The sequence below is a fragment of the Hirundo rustica genome, chromosome 2 (assembly GCF_015227805.2).
Source record: "Hirundo rustica isolate bHirRus1 chromosome 2, bHirRus1.pri.v3, whole genome shotgun sequence".
Classification (NCBI taxonomy): domain Eukaryota; kingdom Metazoa; phylum Chordata; class Aves; order Passeriformes; family Hirundinidae; genus Hirundo; species Hirundo rustica.
The window spans coordinates 4,247,966-4,267,070 of record NC_053451.1 but is presented as its reverse complement, the minus strand read 5'-3'; the positions used below and the strand labels follow the sequence as shown (position 1 = coordinate 4,267,070).

The 19,105-nt window shown below is 43.9% G+C and overlaps 1 protein-coding gene across 1 annotated transcript in view; it reads right to left on the bottom strand.

The window, feature by feature from the left end:
• Positions 1–69: 69 nt before the first annotated feature.
• The window catches only part of CRYBG3 (crystallin beta-gamma domain containing 3), an 80,391-nt gene continuing 61,355 nt past the window's right edge, over positions 70–19,105 (bottom strand). Inside the window, exons 15-22 of the mRNA XM_040057209.2 lie at positions 18,705–18,737; positions 14,633–14,742; positions 14,008–14,134; positions 7,518–7,657; positions 4,971–5,094; positions 3,136–3,294; positions 2,700–2,859; positions 70–2,177 (exon numbers count right to left, since the gene is read on the bottom strand). Of these exons, the coding sequence (XP_039913143.1) occupies positions 2,089–2,177; positions 2,700–2,859; positions 3,136–3,294; positions 4,971–5,094; positions 7,518–7,657; positions 14,008–14,134; positions 14,633–14,742; positions 18,705–18,737 (942 nt within the window). The 3' untranslated portion in view covers positions 70–2,088. The remainder of the gene's footprint in view (positions 2,178–2,699; positions 2,860–3,135; positions 3,295–4,970; positions 5,095–7,517; positions 7,658–14,007; positions 14,135–14,632; positions 14,743–18,704; positions 18,738–19,105) is intronic.

The following is a 19,105-nucleotide window of genomic DNA, read 5'->3' as shown; positions in this document are numbered from 1 at the left end:
TGGGAAACTGGGCATGGGGAAGAACAGGTAAGTGAGGCACAGCTCCAGGTCTGTGGCTGGATGAAGTCACTCCTAAGTACCCCAGTGCTTTGGTGTCCCCTTACCTCTGGAGAGCTGCTGGGATGTGGAGGACATCTGAAGTTATCCATGGAATAGGCTCCAAAACCTTGGAGTTTAAAACATTAATTTGGGTTTTTTCTGTTCACTTGTAAAATTTATCAGCAGGAAAATCTGTTTGATTACCCTGACAGAACAAAAGCTTCCTTGTAAAAGCTGCGTGTGCTGTTGCCACAGGGGGAGGACTTTGCCCAAGAAAACACCTTCTCCAAACTCTGGAATAAACTAACAATAATTATTTCTCCTCTACCTCCCCCAGCACCAATTTCAAGTGAAAGTAACCCAAAAGCCTGTAGCTAGAATCTGTATCTTCAGTATTCACTTGAGTGGGTTTTGATGAGACTGGTGCAGTTACTTTAATACTTCACTGATTTTTAATATGCAGTCTCATGTAACAGCACAGCCACATCGTCAATACACTTATCTCCCTTTTCTGGCCATTGGAAAAGAAGTATTTTACAGGAATGTGCTCAACATCTCCTGAGAACTATTATTTAGTTTGCTTAAAAAGAAGCCAACCAGCAAATTGTTTCTCCTAAAAAGTTTTATACAGTTAAAATATACATGCTTTTAGCAATTTACATTCAAGGTCTCTTAAGTACAAAAGCCTGCTTTACTTAGTTATGTAACACTGAGACACCAAGTATGATTTAGTCATTCTTCATTTAAAAGACTACAACTTTTTACACAGGCTTTTAAAATTTCACATGGAAAGTCACATGCAGAACACTTGATGTACTGACTTATATGGAAAAAAAAAGCTTAACAAGTGCTTTAGTTGAAAAAATATATACATACATTTGAGGACCTGTTACTCAAACAGCAGATTTATGATAATTTTAAAATGTAAAATAGTAAGTGCAAGTAGATTTTTTTTTTAAATAGTACTATTTAGAACTCCATTTCATATAAAAATAGATATCCATATATTTTATTTCTGTGGCAAAATTAGAGTTACGTCTTCGTTTGGGGATGATCCTGTTTAATTGCACAGCTGGCACAGCTTTTGGAATCTCAAATATCTGTCTTCAGCTTACCTGAACTCTTTAAATAGTCCTAGAAATTCATACCCTGAATATACAAATGCTGGGGAAAAAAAATATTTTCAGTGAAGATTAATTTAGTGACGCTGAAGCCAGGGAGCTGAGGGCCTTCTCTGCCAGGTCAGGAGTTCACAGGCCTGCCAGGGGCTGCGGCTGGTCAGCGCTGAGCCAGGAGAAAGCTTTCCAAGAGCTCTCTGGCTCTAGCTGTGGTTGCATAGAGTGGCAATGGAGGAGAGCCCCGGCACACCGAGCTCTGGCCCATCAGCTGGCCCCGAGGTGCAGCCACGCTGCTCTGGGAACTGGGTGCTGCTAAAAGCAGAGAAGACAAAGGCTTACCAGTGTCATTTAGAGGGTGAAAGGCTCCTGTATTGCCTCATTTCACATGATGAGCTGCAATTCCAGTTCAAAGGTGTCTTTATGCACAGAATCAATTGCATTTTAATGAGACGCGATTCGGGATCGCTCGGAGCCTAAATGGTTTCACTTGGGACGTAAAAGCCCAACTCCAGTTCCTTGAAGCTCATCAGTGCATCCACTCCTCAGTGAGCTTCCAGCAGTGTCAGAGGAAGGTAAAGACAGCATTTCTGAAGAGCCTTTCCCCTGTTAGCTCTTGCACTTCCTGTGCTGCAGGACCTCTGCCTGCTCTTCTGCATTTACCTTTTGTACCTCAGAGGAAGAGTAATGGTGACTTTCACAGGAGCAGCCTCTGCAGAATCAGCTTCCCTGCAGCGAGACATTGGATCAACCTCCCATCTTCCAGGTTTGTGCAAAATTCAGTTCTTTTAGGAGCTGGTGCTTGGCATGAAGGAAAATAGAGAGGAGCTGCTGCTAATGCTTCCAGTGGTGTGTGACTTCAGTAGTCAGGTTCCTTTTTCCCCCTCTAGATCTTGGTAGCCCACAAAAAGTCCATCTGTGGGGTGGATTTTACTCACAATATTTCAATATCCCATTTCTGGGAACGTTTGTTTTCTATTGGCTGATTCATAATGATGTGATTCTTGTCGTAGTAATTTCCTCCTTAAAAACAAAAGGAAGTCATGAAGGAAAAGCTTCTGAAAAAAATGCTCATAAAAAATCATGCACTATCTTTGAGAAGTGTGACCAAGTAGGAAAATCAGCTGAAGAATAGCAATTTCATGAGGTAGGGGGCTGGTAGCTGCAACTGAGCAATGACCATTTTAACCAGCCTTCCTTTTTTACCTCCTTTTCTCTTTTTTTGAGCTGTTCTGAGGTTGATTTTCCTTCACCAATTTGTCTCCTGTAACTTGCACTTCTTGCCATCTGCACTACTTGACTCCCCAAAGCACAACCATTGATCTGAACAAAATAAAACCTCTGGAATCAAAAGAGAAAGGTTCCTCCCTGCTCCTCCCTGCCCTGCTGTTTCTTCTCCCACTGCTAAGCAACTGCATAGGAAAGATAGCATTCAGTTTCTGACCTTAAGTACAGAAAAACACAACCCTGGAATCTGGACTCTAGCTTTAATCAAAAAACACACTTAAAACCTGTGAGGTTCAGAGTTGTTTGTTTTTTAAATACCTTTAATATCAAGCACCAGTTGCTCACTGAGGTATGAACTGATGGTTCCATCCTCGTTGAGTCTCCACTTTTGCCTGTCCTTCCCATGTTCTGTCCAGAGGGCGACTTTGGCCCCAGGCACGTCTCTGCCCCCAATGACATCCAGACAGGCGTTGTTGGCCTAAGAAACAAGGAGAGCAGTGAGATCCAGGTCACAGAGCCTCAGTTTTGTGCCTGCCTTGTCTCAGGCACTGAGCACATGGCAGGAAATCGTGCTGTGCTTGGTAAAACCCTGGGAAGCGAGCGAGGAGCAGAATATTCAACACCCGACCGGCTGCTTATCAAAGGTTGGTGGTCTTCGTTCCTTCATTTCTTTAATGTTAAACCATCAGCTTTTCGTGATATTAATACCAGACCCTCAAGAGCAGCATTAACAGAAAATCACTCTGAAACTCACCTTGGACTTGAGGAGCCCCCGGCAGTAGTGCCAGAGCTGGGAGCTGCTGCTGCTGCGCGGGGCCGCGCACACCGAGGTGGCCCTGACGTCCGCCAGGCTCCCAGCCACGGCCAGGCACTGCCCCTGCGCCCTGTTCCTCACCCTCAGGTACACTGCGGGCTGCAGAGGGTGAGGGAAGAGAGGGACAACACAGACATCAAGCAAACTGATGGGAGAGGGCCTCCCCTCCCACCTTTCTTCCAAACTCTCCTAAACTCTATGTTCCGTTTTTGTTTTCAGTTGAGGATGTTCAGCAATTTTTTGGTTGGAAACAAAATGTGCATGTGAAGCACAGAAAGTGGTTTTTCACATGCAGATGGGCAACTATAAACGGCAATGGTAGATAAGTTTGGGTGGGTTTTTTTGTTTTAAATGTAATTATGGCTATAGAATTTAATTCCTGCGATCTGCAGAGATGCCTAGTTCAGCACATTTCACTCGTTCCAAGCGCAGTAAATGGGCTGCACTCCACAAGCTTTTAATTCTTGGGACACAAAACCTACTGAGTTACATATCCAGCAGCTTCAGCCCTAACTGGAATATGTGGCAGAGAGATACACCAGTGTTTTTGAGCATACATGGAAAACAGGGCACTGACCTGGTATCCCTGTTTATTGGTTTACTCAAGAAATAGAGAGGATTTTGCAGGGTTTGAGCTTTTGCTCTGTTATTTGCTGATTTCAATGCAAATAAAGGGCAGCTCTGCTGGAACCCCAACTCCAGCACAGCTTTTTTTTCCTGGGAGCTTTAAATCTTTTTTTTCCATATTAAAACTTAAGTGCTGAGCTACAGACAATAAGGCCCCTCTCCCACCAAGCATCCATAAACAAAACCTTATAGCAGCAGTGTTTAGCTACTCTTTGTGGTTTAGAGACCTGGACCTTTGAATGAGACTCAAACTGGAATTACCTGGGGTGAGGCAGAGAGGGAACACCTGACGGGAACTGTCGTGACAGGTAAAAGAATTATAAAAGAAAGGCCTCAGAAAATCAGGCCTGCTCTGCTAAATTGCCAGAGTTGGAAGAAGTCATAGGCTAAGTAATTTGCAAGTTCCCATGCAAAAACAATCTTTGTATGAAAATTCGTTAGCATAACAACCTATTCTTGGATTGAAAAACAAATGCCCCTGCAGTAACAAGGGATTTGTCCCATGAGAATCAGTAGAGAAAACATGGAAACAATACAAGACTAGAGAGACTGGATGGAAAAGTAGAATACCTTTTACTAACCAACAGAGCAATTGGCAAGAAATCTATGAACCAATGAAAGCTGCACACGAGGCACAATTGGTATAAACTGTATAAAATGAGTTTTGAAAATAAAGAATTGGCTTTTCCTGCATGACAAAAATGGAGTCTTGGCTAACTTATTACAATAGGGAACTGCATTTGCCTCTTTTGGAAATCCAGGCTACAGCACAATAAAATTTGCTCTTGCTTCCATTTATGTTAATTACGATTCAAGCCAATGTGGAATTGGTTTCCTCATTATATTGTTATATGGCAAAAATGTAAAAATAGAGCATCCACAGGACATGCTAATGAGCAATTCAGAAAAACAAAACTTGGCACCAAGAAAGTGGGAATGGTTTCCCTTTTTGAACCTAACATAGATCTCAGTAACTGCCACAAGAGGCGTTTTCTGCTTCAGCAATCTCCCAGGGGGTGCTGCTGGCTGTCATCACTTGGCCTGATTTAGGGAACACAGCACACCCCAATGTGCTTGGTGGTAGAACTGATCCCTGGGCACAAAGCCCTGTCCATAAAAGCCCTTTTCCTCACTCAGCCTTACAGTACCTGCTTCACAGGACGAAGGGAGCCAATCACTTTCCAGCCACTGTGTTCACTCCAGTTGGAAATCTCCCTGGGCTCCAGCAGAATCTGCTTTCCTAAAAAATTGCATCCCTCGTAGGCAATCCACCTGGATACACAAACAGAAGGTGAAAGGGCACTTGTTATTCACAGCAAAACTAAACTGCAGGTCAGGGCTGTGCTCTTGGGGGCCCCCAAACCTCTCCACAGTGATGCTAATATCAAGCCTCTTTTGTACTGCTAAATGCCATCCATTTCAGTGGGATGACTGCCTTCTGCTGAAATTCAGACCTGTCTTCTGTATGCCTAAAATTGGTAAACTACACTTCCCATCTCCCCTCTCCTTCTCATTTTCTTTTCCCCACAAAAAGGAGAATGTCTGCATGAGCCCAGATGGGAATAATGCTGGTTTCAGCAGGCCTGTGTTAGGAAACTGGGGAGCCACACTTGCAGCTTTGCCTGGTTGTGCACATTATGAGAATCTTGTCTGATGTTTTTGTTACAGTTAAAGCTTTTTATACAATTCCACTTGTCTGAAAACACACTACAGGTATTCGCTCCAAAGCCCACACCCTGCTGCAGCAGATTTTCCTGTCATGAATACACCACGGATGTGGCTGAGTCCTGGAACACCCAGTTAAAGCACTGCCTCATACAGACCCCTTGTTATCTGGGCATCTGCTCAGTAAATGCTGCTCACAAAGGCAGCCCTAGGAGCACAGATCCCTTCTGTTTTACATCAATAGCACGTTGCTGCGTGGACAGTGACTCCTAAATGCTTGACTCATTAACTCCTCTGAACACAAAGCAAGTGCTGGTTGCCCAGGTTACCTGTTTTACAGGTCAGCTGCCAAGAACAGGAGGGACCTCTGTGCCCTGAGGCAGTGAGAAAACACCCACAGCCTCACCTGGAATTGCTTTTGCCCAGTGCCCACAGCTCAGAGAAACAGAGCCAGCCCTGCTCAGGGCTCAGTGTGTGCCAGCTGAGCTCCCTGGCAGTGAGGCTGGGTCCCTGTTTCTCCAAACAAAGCCCACCCCTCCTGAGCAGCAGGTATTCGGGGCAGCCTGACCGCCCCTGCATCTTCCTCATACTTTGAACACATTCCTGGCTTTTTTTTTTCCTTGCAATGGTTTCTGTCAAGTCACTGAGAATTCACTGTTAACATTATTTTCGGAGTCACATGTGGAATGCAGTTTCAAAGCAGACATTTACAGGGAACAGAGAGGGGAAAGACTTACAGCGATCACCATCAGAAGCCAGGTTGTGCTTCTGGCATTCAGTGACACAAGCAAAACTCAGCTCTGCTCTCACACACCTCTGAGAACCCCAGCACCTCTTGCCAAGGCAGATTCCAGGTTTGTGCCTCGCTGAGGTGGCCAACTGGCTCAGGAAGCAGCCTTTTACCTAAGCCTGGCAGCAAGATGCCATCGGAGTATTTACACAAATCTTCGCTGTTTGCCTAAAGCTGACAGCAGGCTTTGGGACAAGGAGCCAAAAAACCCTATGAATTTGCCTTCCTGAACTGTGAGTCCCAGGTCAGGCAAACAAACCCTCTAAGACATCCCACAATCACCTGACACCCTCAGCCTTTAGGTTACCTGTCTGCTGTGTGGGATGGGGACAGGCTGTGGAGGTCTCTTTCCAAGGGAGCATCGAAAAGAAGAAACCCAGTAATGAGCAGAAAGATGCAGGAGGGGCTGGCTTGTTGCCCTCACCCTCCTGTGCTTTCTTGCCACGTGGTCCCAAAGCCATCACCCTTCCTTTGCAGCCAACTGCTGGGGCAGAGGGATTGAATTTCCAGACAACACACCCACTTCTGTATTTTCAGCAAAGGTTCAGCATGGAAGTGGCCCAAATGTTGGGAACTGCTGTGAACTGGCAAAGCTCTGTGGGGAAGCTTATGTTCACTATTCTCTCAAGAAAATTCCAGCCTTGCCCGTGTGGAAAAGGTGGGGAAAGGTCAAACATAAACATAGGAAATGCGTGTCCCATTAGGAGAACAGCAGTTTCCAGCCACTCTCAGTTGCAGGAGGAGACTCTGCATGTTATTTGTTGCTGCTGTGGGTGTGGAGGCTGAAAGCCTTGCTGAAAACAGAACACTTGGGGGCTCTTCTAAAAGGTGAAAGGGAGAGATGTGCAAGAGGCGAGAAGGTCACTTCTGCAGATGTAAAATGTTTTCACAGAAGAACCTGGGTGTACATGCACACTCCTGGAGGAGGGTTAAACTAATAACAGAAGCAAATTACTGTTCCAGCTGTCAGATCCACCCTGAGCTCCTCTCAGAAGCTGCTGCTGCTTCTCTGGCAACCAGTCAGCACTTCAAAGCTTCCTTGAGCCACTGCAGTAGTTCAAATCACTGCAGTTTATTGCTGGCATTTTACAGCCCGTTAATAAAGGCCCTCCGAGTTTACACTACCTGCCTTGTAAAGTCTGTGCCTCGAAACAGAAGTTAAGAATGTAAACCATCCTGCGAACAAGGCAATAATCACGAGACAGTGCAAAACAGACAGGGCTCTTTCCTCCATACTTACAGTCCACTTCTCACCCACACAGACTGCGCGTAAAAATGAAGGTCCTCACTCAGAACAGAACTGACTGGTTCACTGAAGTGCAGCTCCCTGCCCTTGCAGCATTCCAGGCTGAACAGACTGATGGAAGGCTCAGCAAAAACCTGGGGGAGGAGGAAGGAGAAGAAAAAAAGAGCAAAGTTTTAGTGGGAACAGCCTAACTTCAGTTGTTAGAGATGATGCACACATTGGCTCACTTCAGCTGAATTTCCTACAATGCTTTAGGGTTAGCTCATGCTCCCTCAGAAAACGTAACAATAAGGGAGAACCCCACAGAACACAGAGCTGAAACAAACTGCATTTATCAGTGGCTTTGCCATCAGTGACAGAGGCCAGGCACAGAGAGTCACCAAGTGATGCAGAGGCCTCTCTTTGGAAAAACTCATTTTGATCCGATTTGTATCATCAGAGCCTTGACTGCTTTTCAAAAATCCACTTTATTTACTTATTGATGGAAAATCCATCTAAAATAGCGAGTCAAATCCAAGTCTGTTGTCCACAGACTTCAATTAGCTGTAGTTCACTGCAAACATTTTAAGGAGATACAAATTGCAAAACGTCAGAAAGAGCAACTAAAAAAGTTCTCAATGTTTTTAACAGACATTCCTATTTTTCTTCTGACAACCTTGAAGGAAGGGCATAATTAGTAAATTCTACAATCTCATGTAGAACTGAAACATTTTTCACTTAATGTCCTTTTCTACAGCTGACACATTGCCTGTGGAAGCAAAGAAAAAGATCAGCTTGCATGAAAATGTGGTGCAGCTTTGAGGACGGCAGAAAAAACGGAGGACACAAATAAATACACAAATTCTGTGTCCTACTACAAGGAACACTTGTACAATGCTTCAGCATTTTTAACCTAAAACCAGAAGCAAAAGCACTGGCAGTTTACACCTGGAAAGGAAGAGGGAACAGGTCTGACTAACTCAGTGAGCTGCCTCTCCAGGAAAGGCACCTTCTTTTAGGAGATGTTACCCTGAGATAGCCGGCTCAGGCAAAACCTGGGATTTCTCTTGCAGCAAAGACATGGCCTCAGGTGAAATAAACGAAACAAAATCTCGAATTAAAGTTGACACGGGCACCGAGTAATTAAGAGAAATTAATTCTCACGTTTGAAGAGGCACATGTAGCGTAGGGAAGCGTCTCTGAAAAGCTCAGGGGTGCGTCAGGACGTACGAATTTGCTGGCACTGACTCAGTGCACTTGGAATGCAGCTGGCTCCTCAGATTGTGCCTCAGAGATTGCCCTCCTCTGCCAGCCAGTGCAGGGCCAGCCCAAGGCATGCAACACTGCAGGGCCAGAGCTCACTGAGACCTTCTGAAGGACAGCTTGGGATCATCCACTCAGAGAGATTTTTAAAGCCTACTGTACCCCCAAAACCTAATGTTATCCACCAGAAAAGGATTAAAACCCGTAACGCTTTTGTTTTGGAATGTCAGCTCTTCCCAAGCTCCTTCTGCTGGATGGGGTGGATCAGATTTACAGCTGAAGGCTCACTCTGAAACCCAGACCCTGAACGCCTGCCTAGTGCAGGCACCACCACCCAAACCTAAACATTGACCCTGCTGTTGCAGCACTGAGGGTGTTAAGAGACAAGCTGCTCTACGAGATGGACAAGTCACGTGCCCCAGCAAACCCATTTACACACCAGGAACCACCACAGCAAGCTGCTGGTTCTCCGTTCAAATGATTCCAGCTGTGCTCTGGTGGCGACTGTCTGGACTGAGAGGTGCCAGGGAGACCTCAGGAGAGATGCAGCGACCTTGCAGACGTGAGGTCCAGAGAGAAACCAGGCTGCTGTGCCAAGCCCTGAGCTCTCCCGTTTCCACAGCCATATACAGAGCAGCGCGCGGATTCCTCACGTTCTCTATTCCCTCCCAGGCCAACAGCTGGCAGCAGTGACTTCGGCCTGGCTTTTTTCTCTGACTTTGTTTTCACAGCTCCATGGAAACTGGCAACAGTGCAAAGCAAGGTTTGGGGCCATGCTGTTAGCCTGGGAGGCATCTCGTTCCCAGCCTTTCCTGCAGAGCGCTGAGGAGCATTTTCACCTGAAAGGTGAGCCAAAGATATCTGTATTTACCCATTCCCGTGTCTAGGTCAGCATTACTTCAGCTTCTCTTCAAGGAAAATACCTGAAATGCCACGCTTTGGGAAAAGCTTGCCAATTGTGAGAATAACAAAGCGCTACAGAGTTTCTTAACGTGATTTTTATGTGTGAAGGAACTGACTGCCTCTGCTTAAACCAACACCAACGATATTTTAAGAGGTTTTGCTTTGTCCTGTTCTTTCATGCAACTGTCCAGAGAGAAACTTGAAGCAGTTTATTATATTCAAGAGGCCAGTGATTAAAGGAAGCTGTGTTTACACGGCATTTCAAGATATGAGCGGCCCTGTAAACTGTTAAATACACTGACGCGCTTTACCTAACAGGTGTGGTGCTCTATGGCTAACACAGCACACGGTGCAATGAAAATGACACAGGTAAATCACGGAAAATCAACACTAAAAATCAACATACTAAAAATCTCTTGCAAAGTTCAACTCAGCTCAGGCTTCCCCCTCAATGATTTTTACTTTGTTTTCAGCAAAGCTGCGCAACACAGTTCTTCACAATCCAGAACAGATTTTTATGCTTCACCATTTCAGGAAAAAAATCCACAATTGCAAGTGTGAAGTGTGTGAGATTCAACAAGGATCAGTGCAAGGTGAGCTTCCTCAGCAGTGTACAGACACAAAGAAGATGACCAAAGGGCACTAGAACCGAAAACCAAGTGCACAGGTGAATTTCCACACGTGCTTAGAGCAAAAAGCATAAATTTAGCTATGGATAATTTTTCATTACGGAAGTTGTGAGAATTTTTACTAATAAAACCCTTTTGAAAAGGGCCCATCCCAAAACATATTTTCCCTCACACCTTTTCTTTTTTTTCCTTTTGGCCAACTTAGGTTTTGCAAGCTTTGCTGGGAAAAAGGCAAAAGGGAGAAATCCAAAGGGCCAGACCAAGGCATGAGTGTAACCCAGCCACGGCAAGGGACGCTGCAGTGCCCCATTTCCCATCGCTGCTGACCTGCTGCTTTGCAAACAGCATTTACCAGAGTCTCAACTGGGGGAGCCTCCACAGCTGTGTTACAGCATCCTGGGGAAAATCTTTGCTCTCCAGGCTTGGCCAGCTCATCACTTAGAACTGTCTAGGCTGGAGCTGCTCCCTTCAGTGTGGGATGGACGATGCTTGGCTGAGGGAGCACCCACGGTCCAGTCCCAGCCACGCAGAGTGACTCAGTGCCTGGCCCTGGGAAACTGCAGGGAGTTTTTGTCTCTGATTTCTTTATCTGCCCCACAGGAATGCTGGGGAGATTAGTTAACACCTCTATTGAACTTAGAGAAGATAATATAGAAATACAAGGATTATCACGACTGATCAGAGCAAGAATAAAGAAAGCCTCAGAAGAAAAGAGGAAAAAAAACCACAACCAAACAAAAAAAGCATTGCACAACCTACAACCTGGACTTCATTTTTGGTTTTAGAAACTAGGAGACCGGTTTAAATCACAGGTTGAAGGAAAGCTAATTGCTCATTGCAAGAATCCTGGGCATTTTTGCCCATGGAAATCACACCAAACGTGACAGGGAATTTTTCAAAACAACACACCAGAGAAAAGGCAGCACCAGAGCTGAACTCCCCACTGCAAGATTATCTACCCCAAAAGATTAACCTCAAGCAGCAAACACTGGACAAACGCCCCAGTAAGGCACCATGGTGTGCCCTATAAATGGCCCAGCTGCCTTCACCTGCTCTCCTGCAGCTGGGCAAGGGACCCACATCTCCTTTCCATGAATCCATGGCAGTGCAGAAGGCAAGAAGTCCTTGCTGCTGCAGGCACAGAAACCTGCACCTCTGCAGCAACTCTGAACCTGTGCTACGCTTTCACCTGCCTGCAGGAGGGCTGTTAACAACAACACAACAGCACCTCTCATCACCAGGCTTTTCTGGAAGAGTGCTTTGGGATTTTTAGGTGAAAGGAGATGATGAGAGAGAAACGACATCAGTGTCAGTTGTTCCTTCTTCGTACCCTTCTGTTACTCCACAGCTTTTCCTAAATGCTCTGAGGATGAGGAAGAAGTCCAACCTGTGTTTGAGCAAAATGGAACAGCAGGAAAAAAGCACAGCTAGGGCCTCCTAAAGATTTAGTTTGAGTATTATATACCTTGGGGTATTAATAAGGTGTGATGGGAGAGAGGAAACCTCATCAGGAACGGAGGAAATTGTTTCCAAAGATGTGCTGAATTCCTCCATGATGCCAGTGCACAATAAATGGGGAAATAACCAAACTGGAACCATCTTAATTTGAATTTCTTATGAAATGAGAGAGTGTGTGAGCAGAAGATGTGGGAGCAGCATGCCATACCTAAATGCTGACAACTTCACTTCTCACCAGACAACACATAAAAAATCCCTCCAAGAGCTTAGAGTGAGAATAAAAATAAGCCAACCTGAAATACTGTCACTACAGTGAAATCATCAAACTATCACTAGCGTGAGCCTATTTTCTTATCCAAACCATTTTGTGTTGCTCTGAAAGTTTCTCTTTTTTCTACTATTTTAGTTGGCCCAACTCAGTGATTTAGAAGGAAAATTTTCATTTTGTTATGCAATTAAGGTCTTAGACAAACAAATTACATTTCTGGCAGTTTTAAAGTTCACTTTCTTAAATTAAAAAAAAAGTTTCTGCTCTTAAATAGAAAAAAAATTAACTTTTTTTTTTTTTTCCATTTAGTGCAGTTGTTGTATTTGCTTGCAAATGGTTTGCATCCATCAAAGCTGCATTTTCTGTAGGACAAATGGAATGTTCCCAGCGTGGGACTCCTCCACAGTTGCACTTGCAGCAATCACATCTCACTGAAAGGAGAGCAGGAGACAATGCACATGCAGGGCTTGGTGTCAGGGTTAAAAATTCCCCTTCTCACATGTAAGCTACCAGGGGACACCTCAGCTCTGAAACGAGGCCGGTAAGCTCCAAGCTGAATAAGGGAAGGGGCTGCCAACACCACACATGAATTCAGTCAAGAACAATTCTACGCAACAATTCCCCTTGGGAACAGGCTTGCTCCTCTCTGGAATGAGCTAACAGAAATATGCTGTAATAAAAGGGGCTCTGTTCCAAGAACAGTGCACTGTGGACAATGCTCAGGAGGAGCTCTGGCTGCTCCTGGCCGTGACCTGCTGCGTGCTCTGGGTCACGTCTGTGCCACACCGGGGTCCCAGCACCGCCCTGGGGGCTCTGAGGGCAAACAGGTGGAGTTCAGTGGCATTTCATGCCGTTAATGCCTTGATTTTGGGAAATAAAAGGGTTCCTATTGGCAAGAAAAGAACCACACTAAGAGGTGCAAAAGCAGAGGAAGATGTGTGCGAGCTTCCCATACACAGCTTGCCAAACACGCTTCTTCCTTGGGAATCGAGGGCTGCCAGGAGTCTCCTACCTCGCCAAACTTCATAGTTACTTCCCTGTGAGGTTCCAGGCAGGGGGATTTGGATGAGGCCTGCTATTACTTAATGTCAGAACTTCACTTGGATCTGTCACAGCAGAGTCCAAAAGCCTGACTTTGAAAAGGAGAACTTTAATCTAAACCCCAGGCTCTCAGCAGGTGGGAAGTCACTGTTATCTGTCCAGTCTAGTGAGAAGTCCAGCTCCCAAATTTGAGTTGTACATCCTTCCCACCACACCCATGGGTTTGGTGGTTGCATTTGCTTGGGGTTTAGGGGTTTTTTGTCATTTGGTTGGTTGGGGTTTTTTGCTTTTCTTTTTAAAACTGCTCACAAACGATAAAAAGGATTTCATACGTGAAAAAGCTGAACTGAGTAATCACAGAAGTTTAGCTTCATAGGAGTTGCACTGAAGGACACACATCACATAGGCTGAGTTTGTGTCCTGTGATCAGGGAAGGAGGAAGAGTTTTGGAGAAGCTGGTGGCCAGTGCTAGAGAGGAGGGGGCAGAGAAGCCACTTGCTTCTCTTTTACCAGCAGGGTTACAGCTGCTCTTTGATGAGCTTCTGCATAAGAGCACGCCAAGATGTGGAAGAAAGGCACAGACATCACACCAAGACCGCAGATTTGTACGTCCTGTGGGCAGGGTTACCAAGGGATGTATAAAAACTTCTCTCTTGTTCTGGAGGGCAAAATGCATTCCTGTGCAACCCCCTCGCCATGGAGGATCTCGTGTCTCACTTGTCAAAAAAAAAACAACTTTAAACCCAGAACACCCAAGAGCAGCTACGAGTGCAAGTGCGCACACAGCCTGACCTGTTCCCAACCCAAAAAACCCCGTGAGCCAAGAAAACAAACCTCACTCTTTTCCCTAACTGGGAGTTTGTTCAGGGCAAGTACTCACTTCAGACATCTGACAAGGAAAAAGTTCCCAAATGTTATTTTTTTTCCCCCAATGAAGTCTTACATATTGAATAGGCTTGAGGGATTTGATTGTAGCACTTGGGCAGCCACAGGAACTGAGGTCAACATAGAGGCCCTCTTCCAGCACACAGTGATTGTCAGTGGTTTCCCCTTCGTAACACAGGAGCCAACTGCAAGAATAATGGAACAGAAAAAGATAAGCTGCTCTAGCTGCTTATGTACAGTAAGTTTTTTCCAAGACAGACAAAAGGAATAAAAATTTTTCATTGTTCTTGCAAGATTAAAGTAAGGTGACTCGAAAGGCTATAGAGCAAATCAAATTGTGTGGTACAGAAACCTCAGCTCCAGAGTCAAATGACATTGAGTGGAATTCAGAGACTTCCACTGTACCAAAATTCTCCAAATCTGGAATAAATCCTAACTGGAGTTAAAAAAAGAGTCACAGTAACTGTGCAAACCTTCCCCAGGGAGAGCAAAATGCATAGTGCCCAAACCAAGGACAGGATGAGAGTTACTGAGATGCCTTGCAAGACAAAGGGTCTAAGACATGGTGATGGAAGATGATGGGCATGTGTTATGTGCTTTCAGCTGTCTGAAATTTTGTAACATTAAAAAAAAAAAAATTCACAATACTGAAAATGATGGCATGTAAAACAACAGACACTTACCATCCCCGGAGAACCTTAAAAGAACATGGTATGAATGATGTAAAATCAGAAACTTCTGCTGTGAAATCTACACATGCTCCTTGGAAATGTGTGTTACTGAAAGCTTTGAGCTACAAGAACAAAACAAAACAAAACCAATGACTAGAAGGAAAATGAAGGCATTATCATTACTGTAAACAGAGAAAGCTGTACTCTCAGAGAAACACGCATTCGATTCACAGAGATACAATTAATTGAATGAATTGTCATTCAAAGAATCTTTTACATTTTCTACAGCTGCTTTATTTTTAGAAATCAGGATATTTTTAGAAATATCAAGTATTTTGTCATCCCTGGGCTGGCACAGGAGGTCAGAGATAACTCAGGCAGAGTGATCAAGCACAAGTTCAACTGCAGCAGGAGGGGGCCCAGGCAAAAATCCACCCAAATTCCCCCTGAACTGCAGCTTAACTCTCACTACAGCTCAGCAATCCAGTGCTCAAAGCAGGAGGGGGAAATGCTGGTCCAAAGACACAGAGCTGCTATGGACTAAGTGCCCTGAAATCTGTGACCACAGTGGTCGTAGGTGGCTTTTCATTTCTGAACTAGCAGGAGGATTTCTGAGGGATCTGGGGACCTCTGAAATTCAGCCACGCTGCTTTGGCATGTCATGGTAAAGAACTGCAAGTCAGAGTGAACCACACCCCACCAGTAAGATGTGATCAGTTCATCCCAAAAAACCCAAGAAGCCTCAAAATGTTGCAGTAAAGTAGAAAAAACCAAACAGACAAAAAACAATCGCCCAAACATAAACAGAAAGCCCAAATGAACAAACCCAGCTCTCCAAAAAAAAAACAAACCCTGAAACAAGCCTAAACCAAAAAAACACACATCAAAAACCCCTAAAGCCCCCACCAAAACAAAAAGAAACCCTGGTATGATGTAGGCCATGATCTATAGCAAAGACACCCAGAATTCTGTACAATGCCACTATGTAAACTGAGATGGATTTCACTTGGAAGCCTGAAAGAGAGGCTGTAAAAAATGAAAATTTTAAGTGTATCAAGAGAACAGCTCATATTCTGTAATGGAAGAAAAACACGATGGCTGTTGCAAGAGCTACTTCCCCCTTCATGCCCCAAATTGGCCAAGCTTCCTGCCAAAGACAAGAAATCAAGTGCTTCTGCCAGCACAGAGTGAGAAGGCCAAACACAAGTGTCAGCAAATGGTTTTATGGAAAAGTTCAGTCTATGTTTTTAAAAGAAATGAATGTTTCCTGTTAGAAAGAACAAGAAAGGCTTAAGCTGGCCTTGCAGGCTATGAGAGCTAATTGGAGAGCGTGGATCAGCTACAATAAAATGAATAAAGTGTAGCTGACTTTTCTGTAAATACAACTGCACTGCTATGTCACAAAGCACCTATTTAAGCTGTAATTACACTGTATTTTCTACCCCCTCATCTCCAAGCTCTTCACAGAAGGGCATATATATACATACACTGCCTTTCTTTCATAGGCCACGTGCTATGCAAGGCTTTTTAAAAAGATTCACGACTCATTTTAACACAGAATTTATCTGGTAATGAATGAGGGTCTTAATTTGACAAAAGATGGGGTGGAGCAGCGATTCCTCAGTGCAAACACTGCAATTAGTCCCCAACTGCAGCCATCTCCACTTTGTCAGGGTCTGACATTACCGTGTGAGTTTTCACTTCCCAAAAATCCAACGGATAGAGTATTAAAGTACAAATGCAGGGCTGCACAGCAATTATCTCTGCTTCCTAAATCATCTGTACAAGTCACCTGCTGCTGGATGAGGCTTTGTTCTTGCTGGGCAAAGCTTTATTTTAATAAATGAAACGAATGGCTTTGCAGAGTTGGTGATTTCTTTTACACTCTGTGTGCTTGGTTTATTAGGAAGCTTGGCAGGCTGAAAAGGTCAGGGGAGTTATTGAGAGATTTAAGAAAATTTTGCTGCTTTTCCATTTCTGATAAGAACAGAAATGAAAAAAAAAGACACACTCTTATATAAGGCAGTGCAAACAGTTCCATTAGTTCAGACATATGCTTAGTAAAGGTGGGAGAATGTTCAATCATTCAAGACAACCAATAAATGACTTATTCAAGGGTCAAACATCAGGATGTTTAAGGATTTGCCAGCTCACATGCACCACGCTCAAGGGTCCCAAACTAAGAGATTGCTTTTCATGAAGAAAACTTTTCTTTTACTCTGAACGTGAAATTCTTGGCATTTATCCAGGGGCCTGTCTTTTACTTATCTGAAGTGATTAAATGTTTTCCCACTAAAAATGACTCAAAATATTTCCTCTCCTAGAAGAAATGTAGTGATATGAAATATGTTCTTTCTTCCCTAGCCCCAAGGCAGAATCCTATGAAAAGCAGGATTGTGCTAAGTCAGGACAGTAATTTTTTCACGAGTGGTGTTAAGACTGTTATTCAAGACCACAAGAGCTAAAATACAATCCAGTACGTGTCAATATTTAAAGGTGTCTGTGCATATACACGCACACAAGTTTTTCACATTTCTGGAAATAAAAAGCCTGTAAAGCACAATTTATTGAAACTTCAAAGGTTTGCACTGATCTTAAGGGTCTGCAACACTGGAATAAAACATTCAAAGAACAGATTTTGGGACATCCTGAAAAAAAACAGAAGAATTGGAGATGGAAATAAAATGATCTTCAACTGTTTAGACCCCACCAGCTTTACCTGAATCAGTTATTTTATCTGGTATCATTTACCAAGGCCCTCTGGTGCACAGACTTGCAAGTCTTTGGATTTGGCTGCAAACTGCCATGTGAATAGGTCGGGCAGGAAGTCAGTGTTTAAGGCTAAAATAATACACCAATTATGTCTTCAGACAGGAAACATTTCCTGTAGTCCTGGGTTAATCATAAAATTGTAGAACTGGAGAAAAAGGAGGGTGTGGTCCACCTGCTAAGTAACACAATGCACAACATTTCCCATCCAAGCAAGGAAGAAACTGTGTCCAGATGACAAAATACTTAAAATTACTTGCTGAAACAGAACCACAGAGCTCCTAAATATCTTTTGTCTGAAAATAAGTCATGTTTCTCAAAATAAACTTTCCCAAATTTGCTTAATTAAGAGCATGTCAGAGAGGGCAATAAAATCACTCATATTTTCATCACCCATGCTAGCAGGACAGAAAAAGATCAATCACACAACTCATGCTGGACAGGGGGAGAGCCCTGCTGGGACAGAACATTGCAGGGGACACAGAGCACACACGGCGATGAACACAGAGCAGGTTTGTGTTTCAGAAAGGTAATTTAAAGGTCCATTAATGGAACATAACCTTGTAAGGTAAGGACCAAACTTTTAAGACCTTAAACAAAGTTATTTTTGAGACTAAGAGTGAATTACAGGGACTAATTTCTCTTAGTAAGTTATCACCAAGACACAACTTTCAGGGAAACTGTCAGAATGCATCATAGATTTATCACAGGTTTATCATGTTCAGGATGTGTCTGGTTAAGCTCTGATGTTACTGTAACAAAAAGGGAATCTTAAAGAGCAGCTCTACCTGCTTGTAAGACTTTGGAAAGCAGAACTACCAGCATCCAAGACTAAAAATACCCAGCTTCCACAGGTTTGAAATGTGCAGTTCGGTTTTTGGCAGTTTGTATTTTCATCGTCACCTCACGCAAACACAGGAGTGACAAATGGGATGCAATGCAAAATAAAGGAAAGAAAATCTGCCATAAAGAGAAGGATGAATGGATGAGATGGTGAGCTTCCAGAAACAAGAGGGGAAGAAGAGGAAAATTAATAGCTATAAGGATCCAAAGTCACTCAAAACCTATTGGACTGCTTGCATTTTTGGGGACAGAATACTAAAGGGTAAGATCCAGAATAAAGCAAAGAGCAGAATGCCCGGCAGACTTTACTTTTATCCATCTACTGCTTTCCTCCATTACTGATCTGCTGTAGCGAGGTGACAATACCAAAGTATCACCTGAAATTACTGAGATACCATCTGAAGCGACATTGTGTGCCTTTAATTATTCAGTGCAGTTTAGTACTAGAGACTGTTATGTAATGCCAACATACCAAATGTGGAGGCTCATTCATCCCAAGGGGCTCCTGCAGTAATAAACACATACACGCATATTAGAAAACCCCAACATTAATTACAATTAATTTCCTAGGAGACATATGCCAAATTGCCTGAAATTTGTAAAGTGCAAATTTACAGGGAGCAGAGGAAAAAAAAACTTCCCAGGCTTTTGGTGTAATTCTCTTCCCCAATTTCTGCCATGAGCTGCCTGCAAGCTCACAGTTACCTGCCTGATTGTTCAACGCCTTCACACAGAGAACTTGCATCAGCATTAATTAGTTCCCATAATGTGCACTGGAGTCCATGTAAATGTCTCTGTGTTTACTTTTGAGGCTGTTTCTTGAAAAAATAGACAGAATTGAAACCAATAGAAGACACCTCTCTCAACATGTGC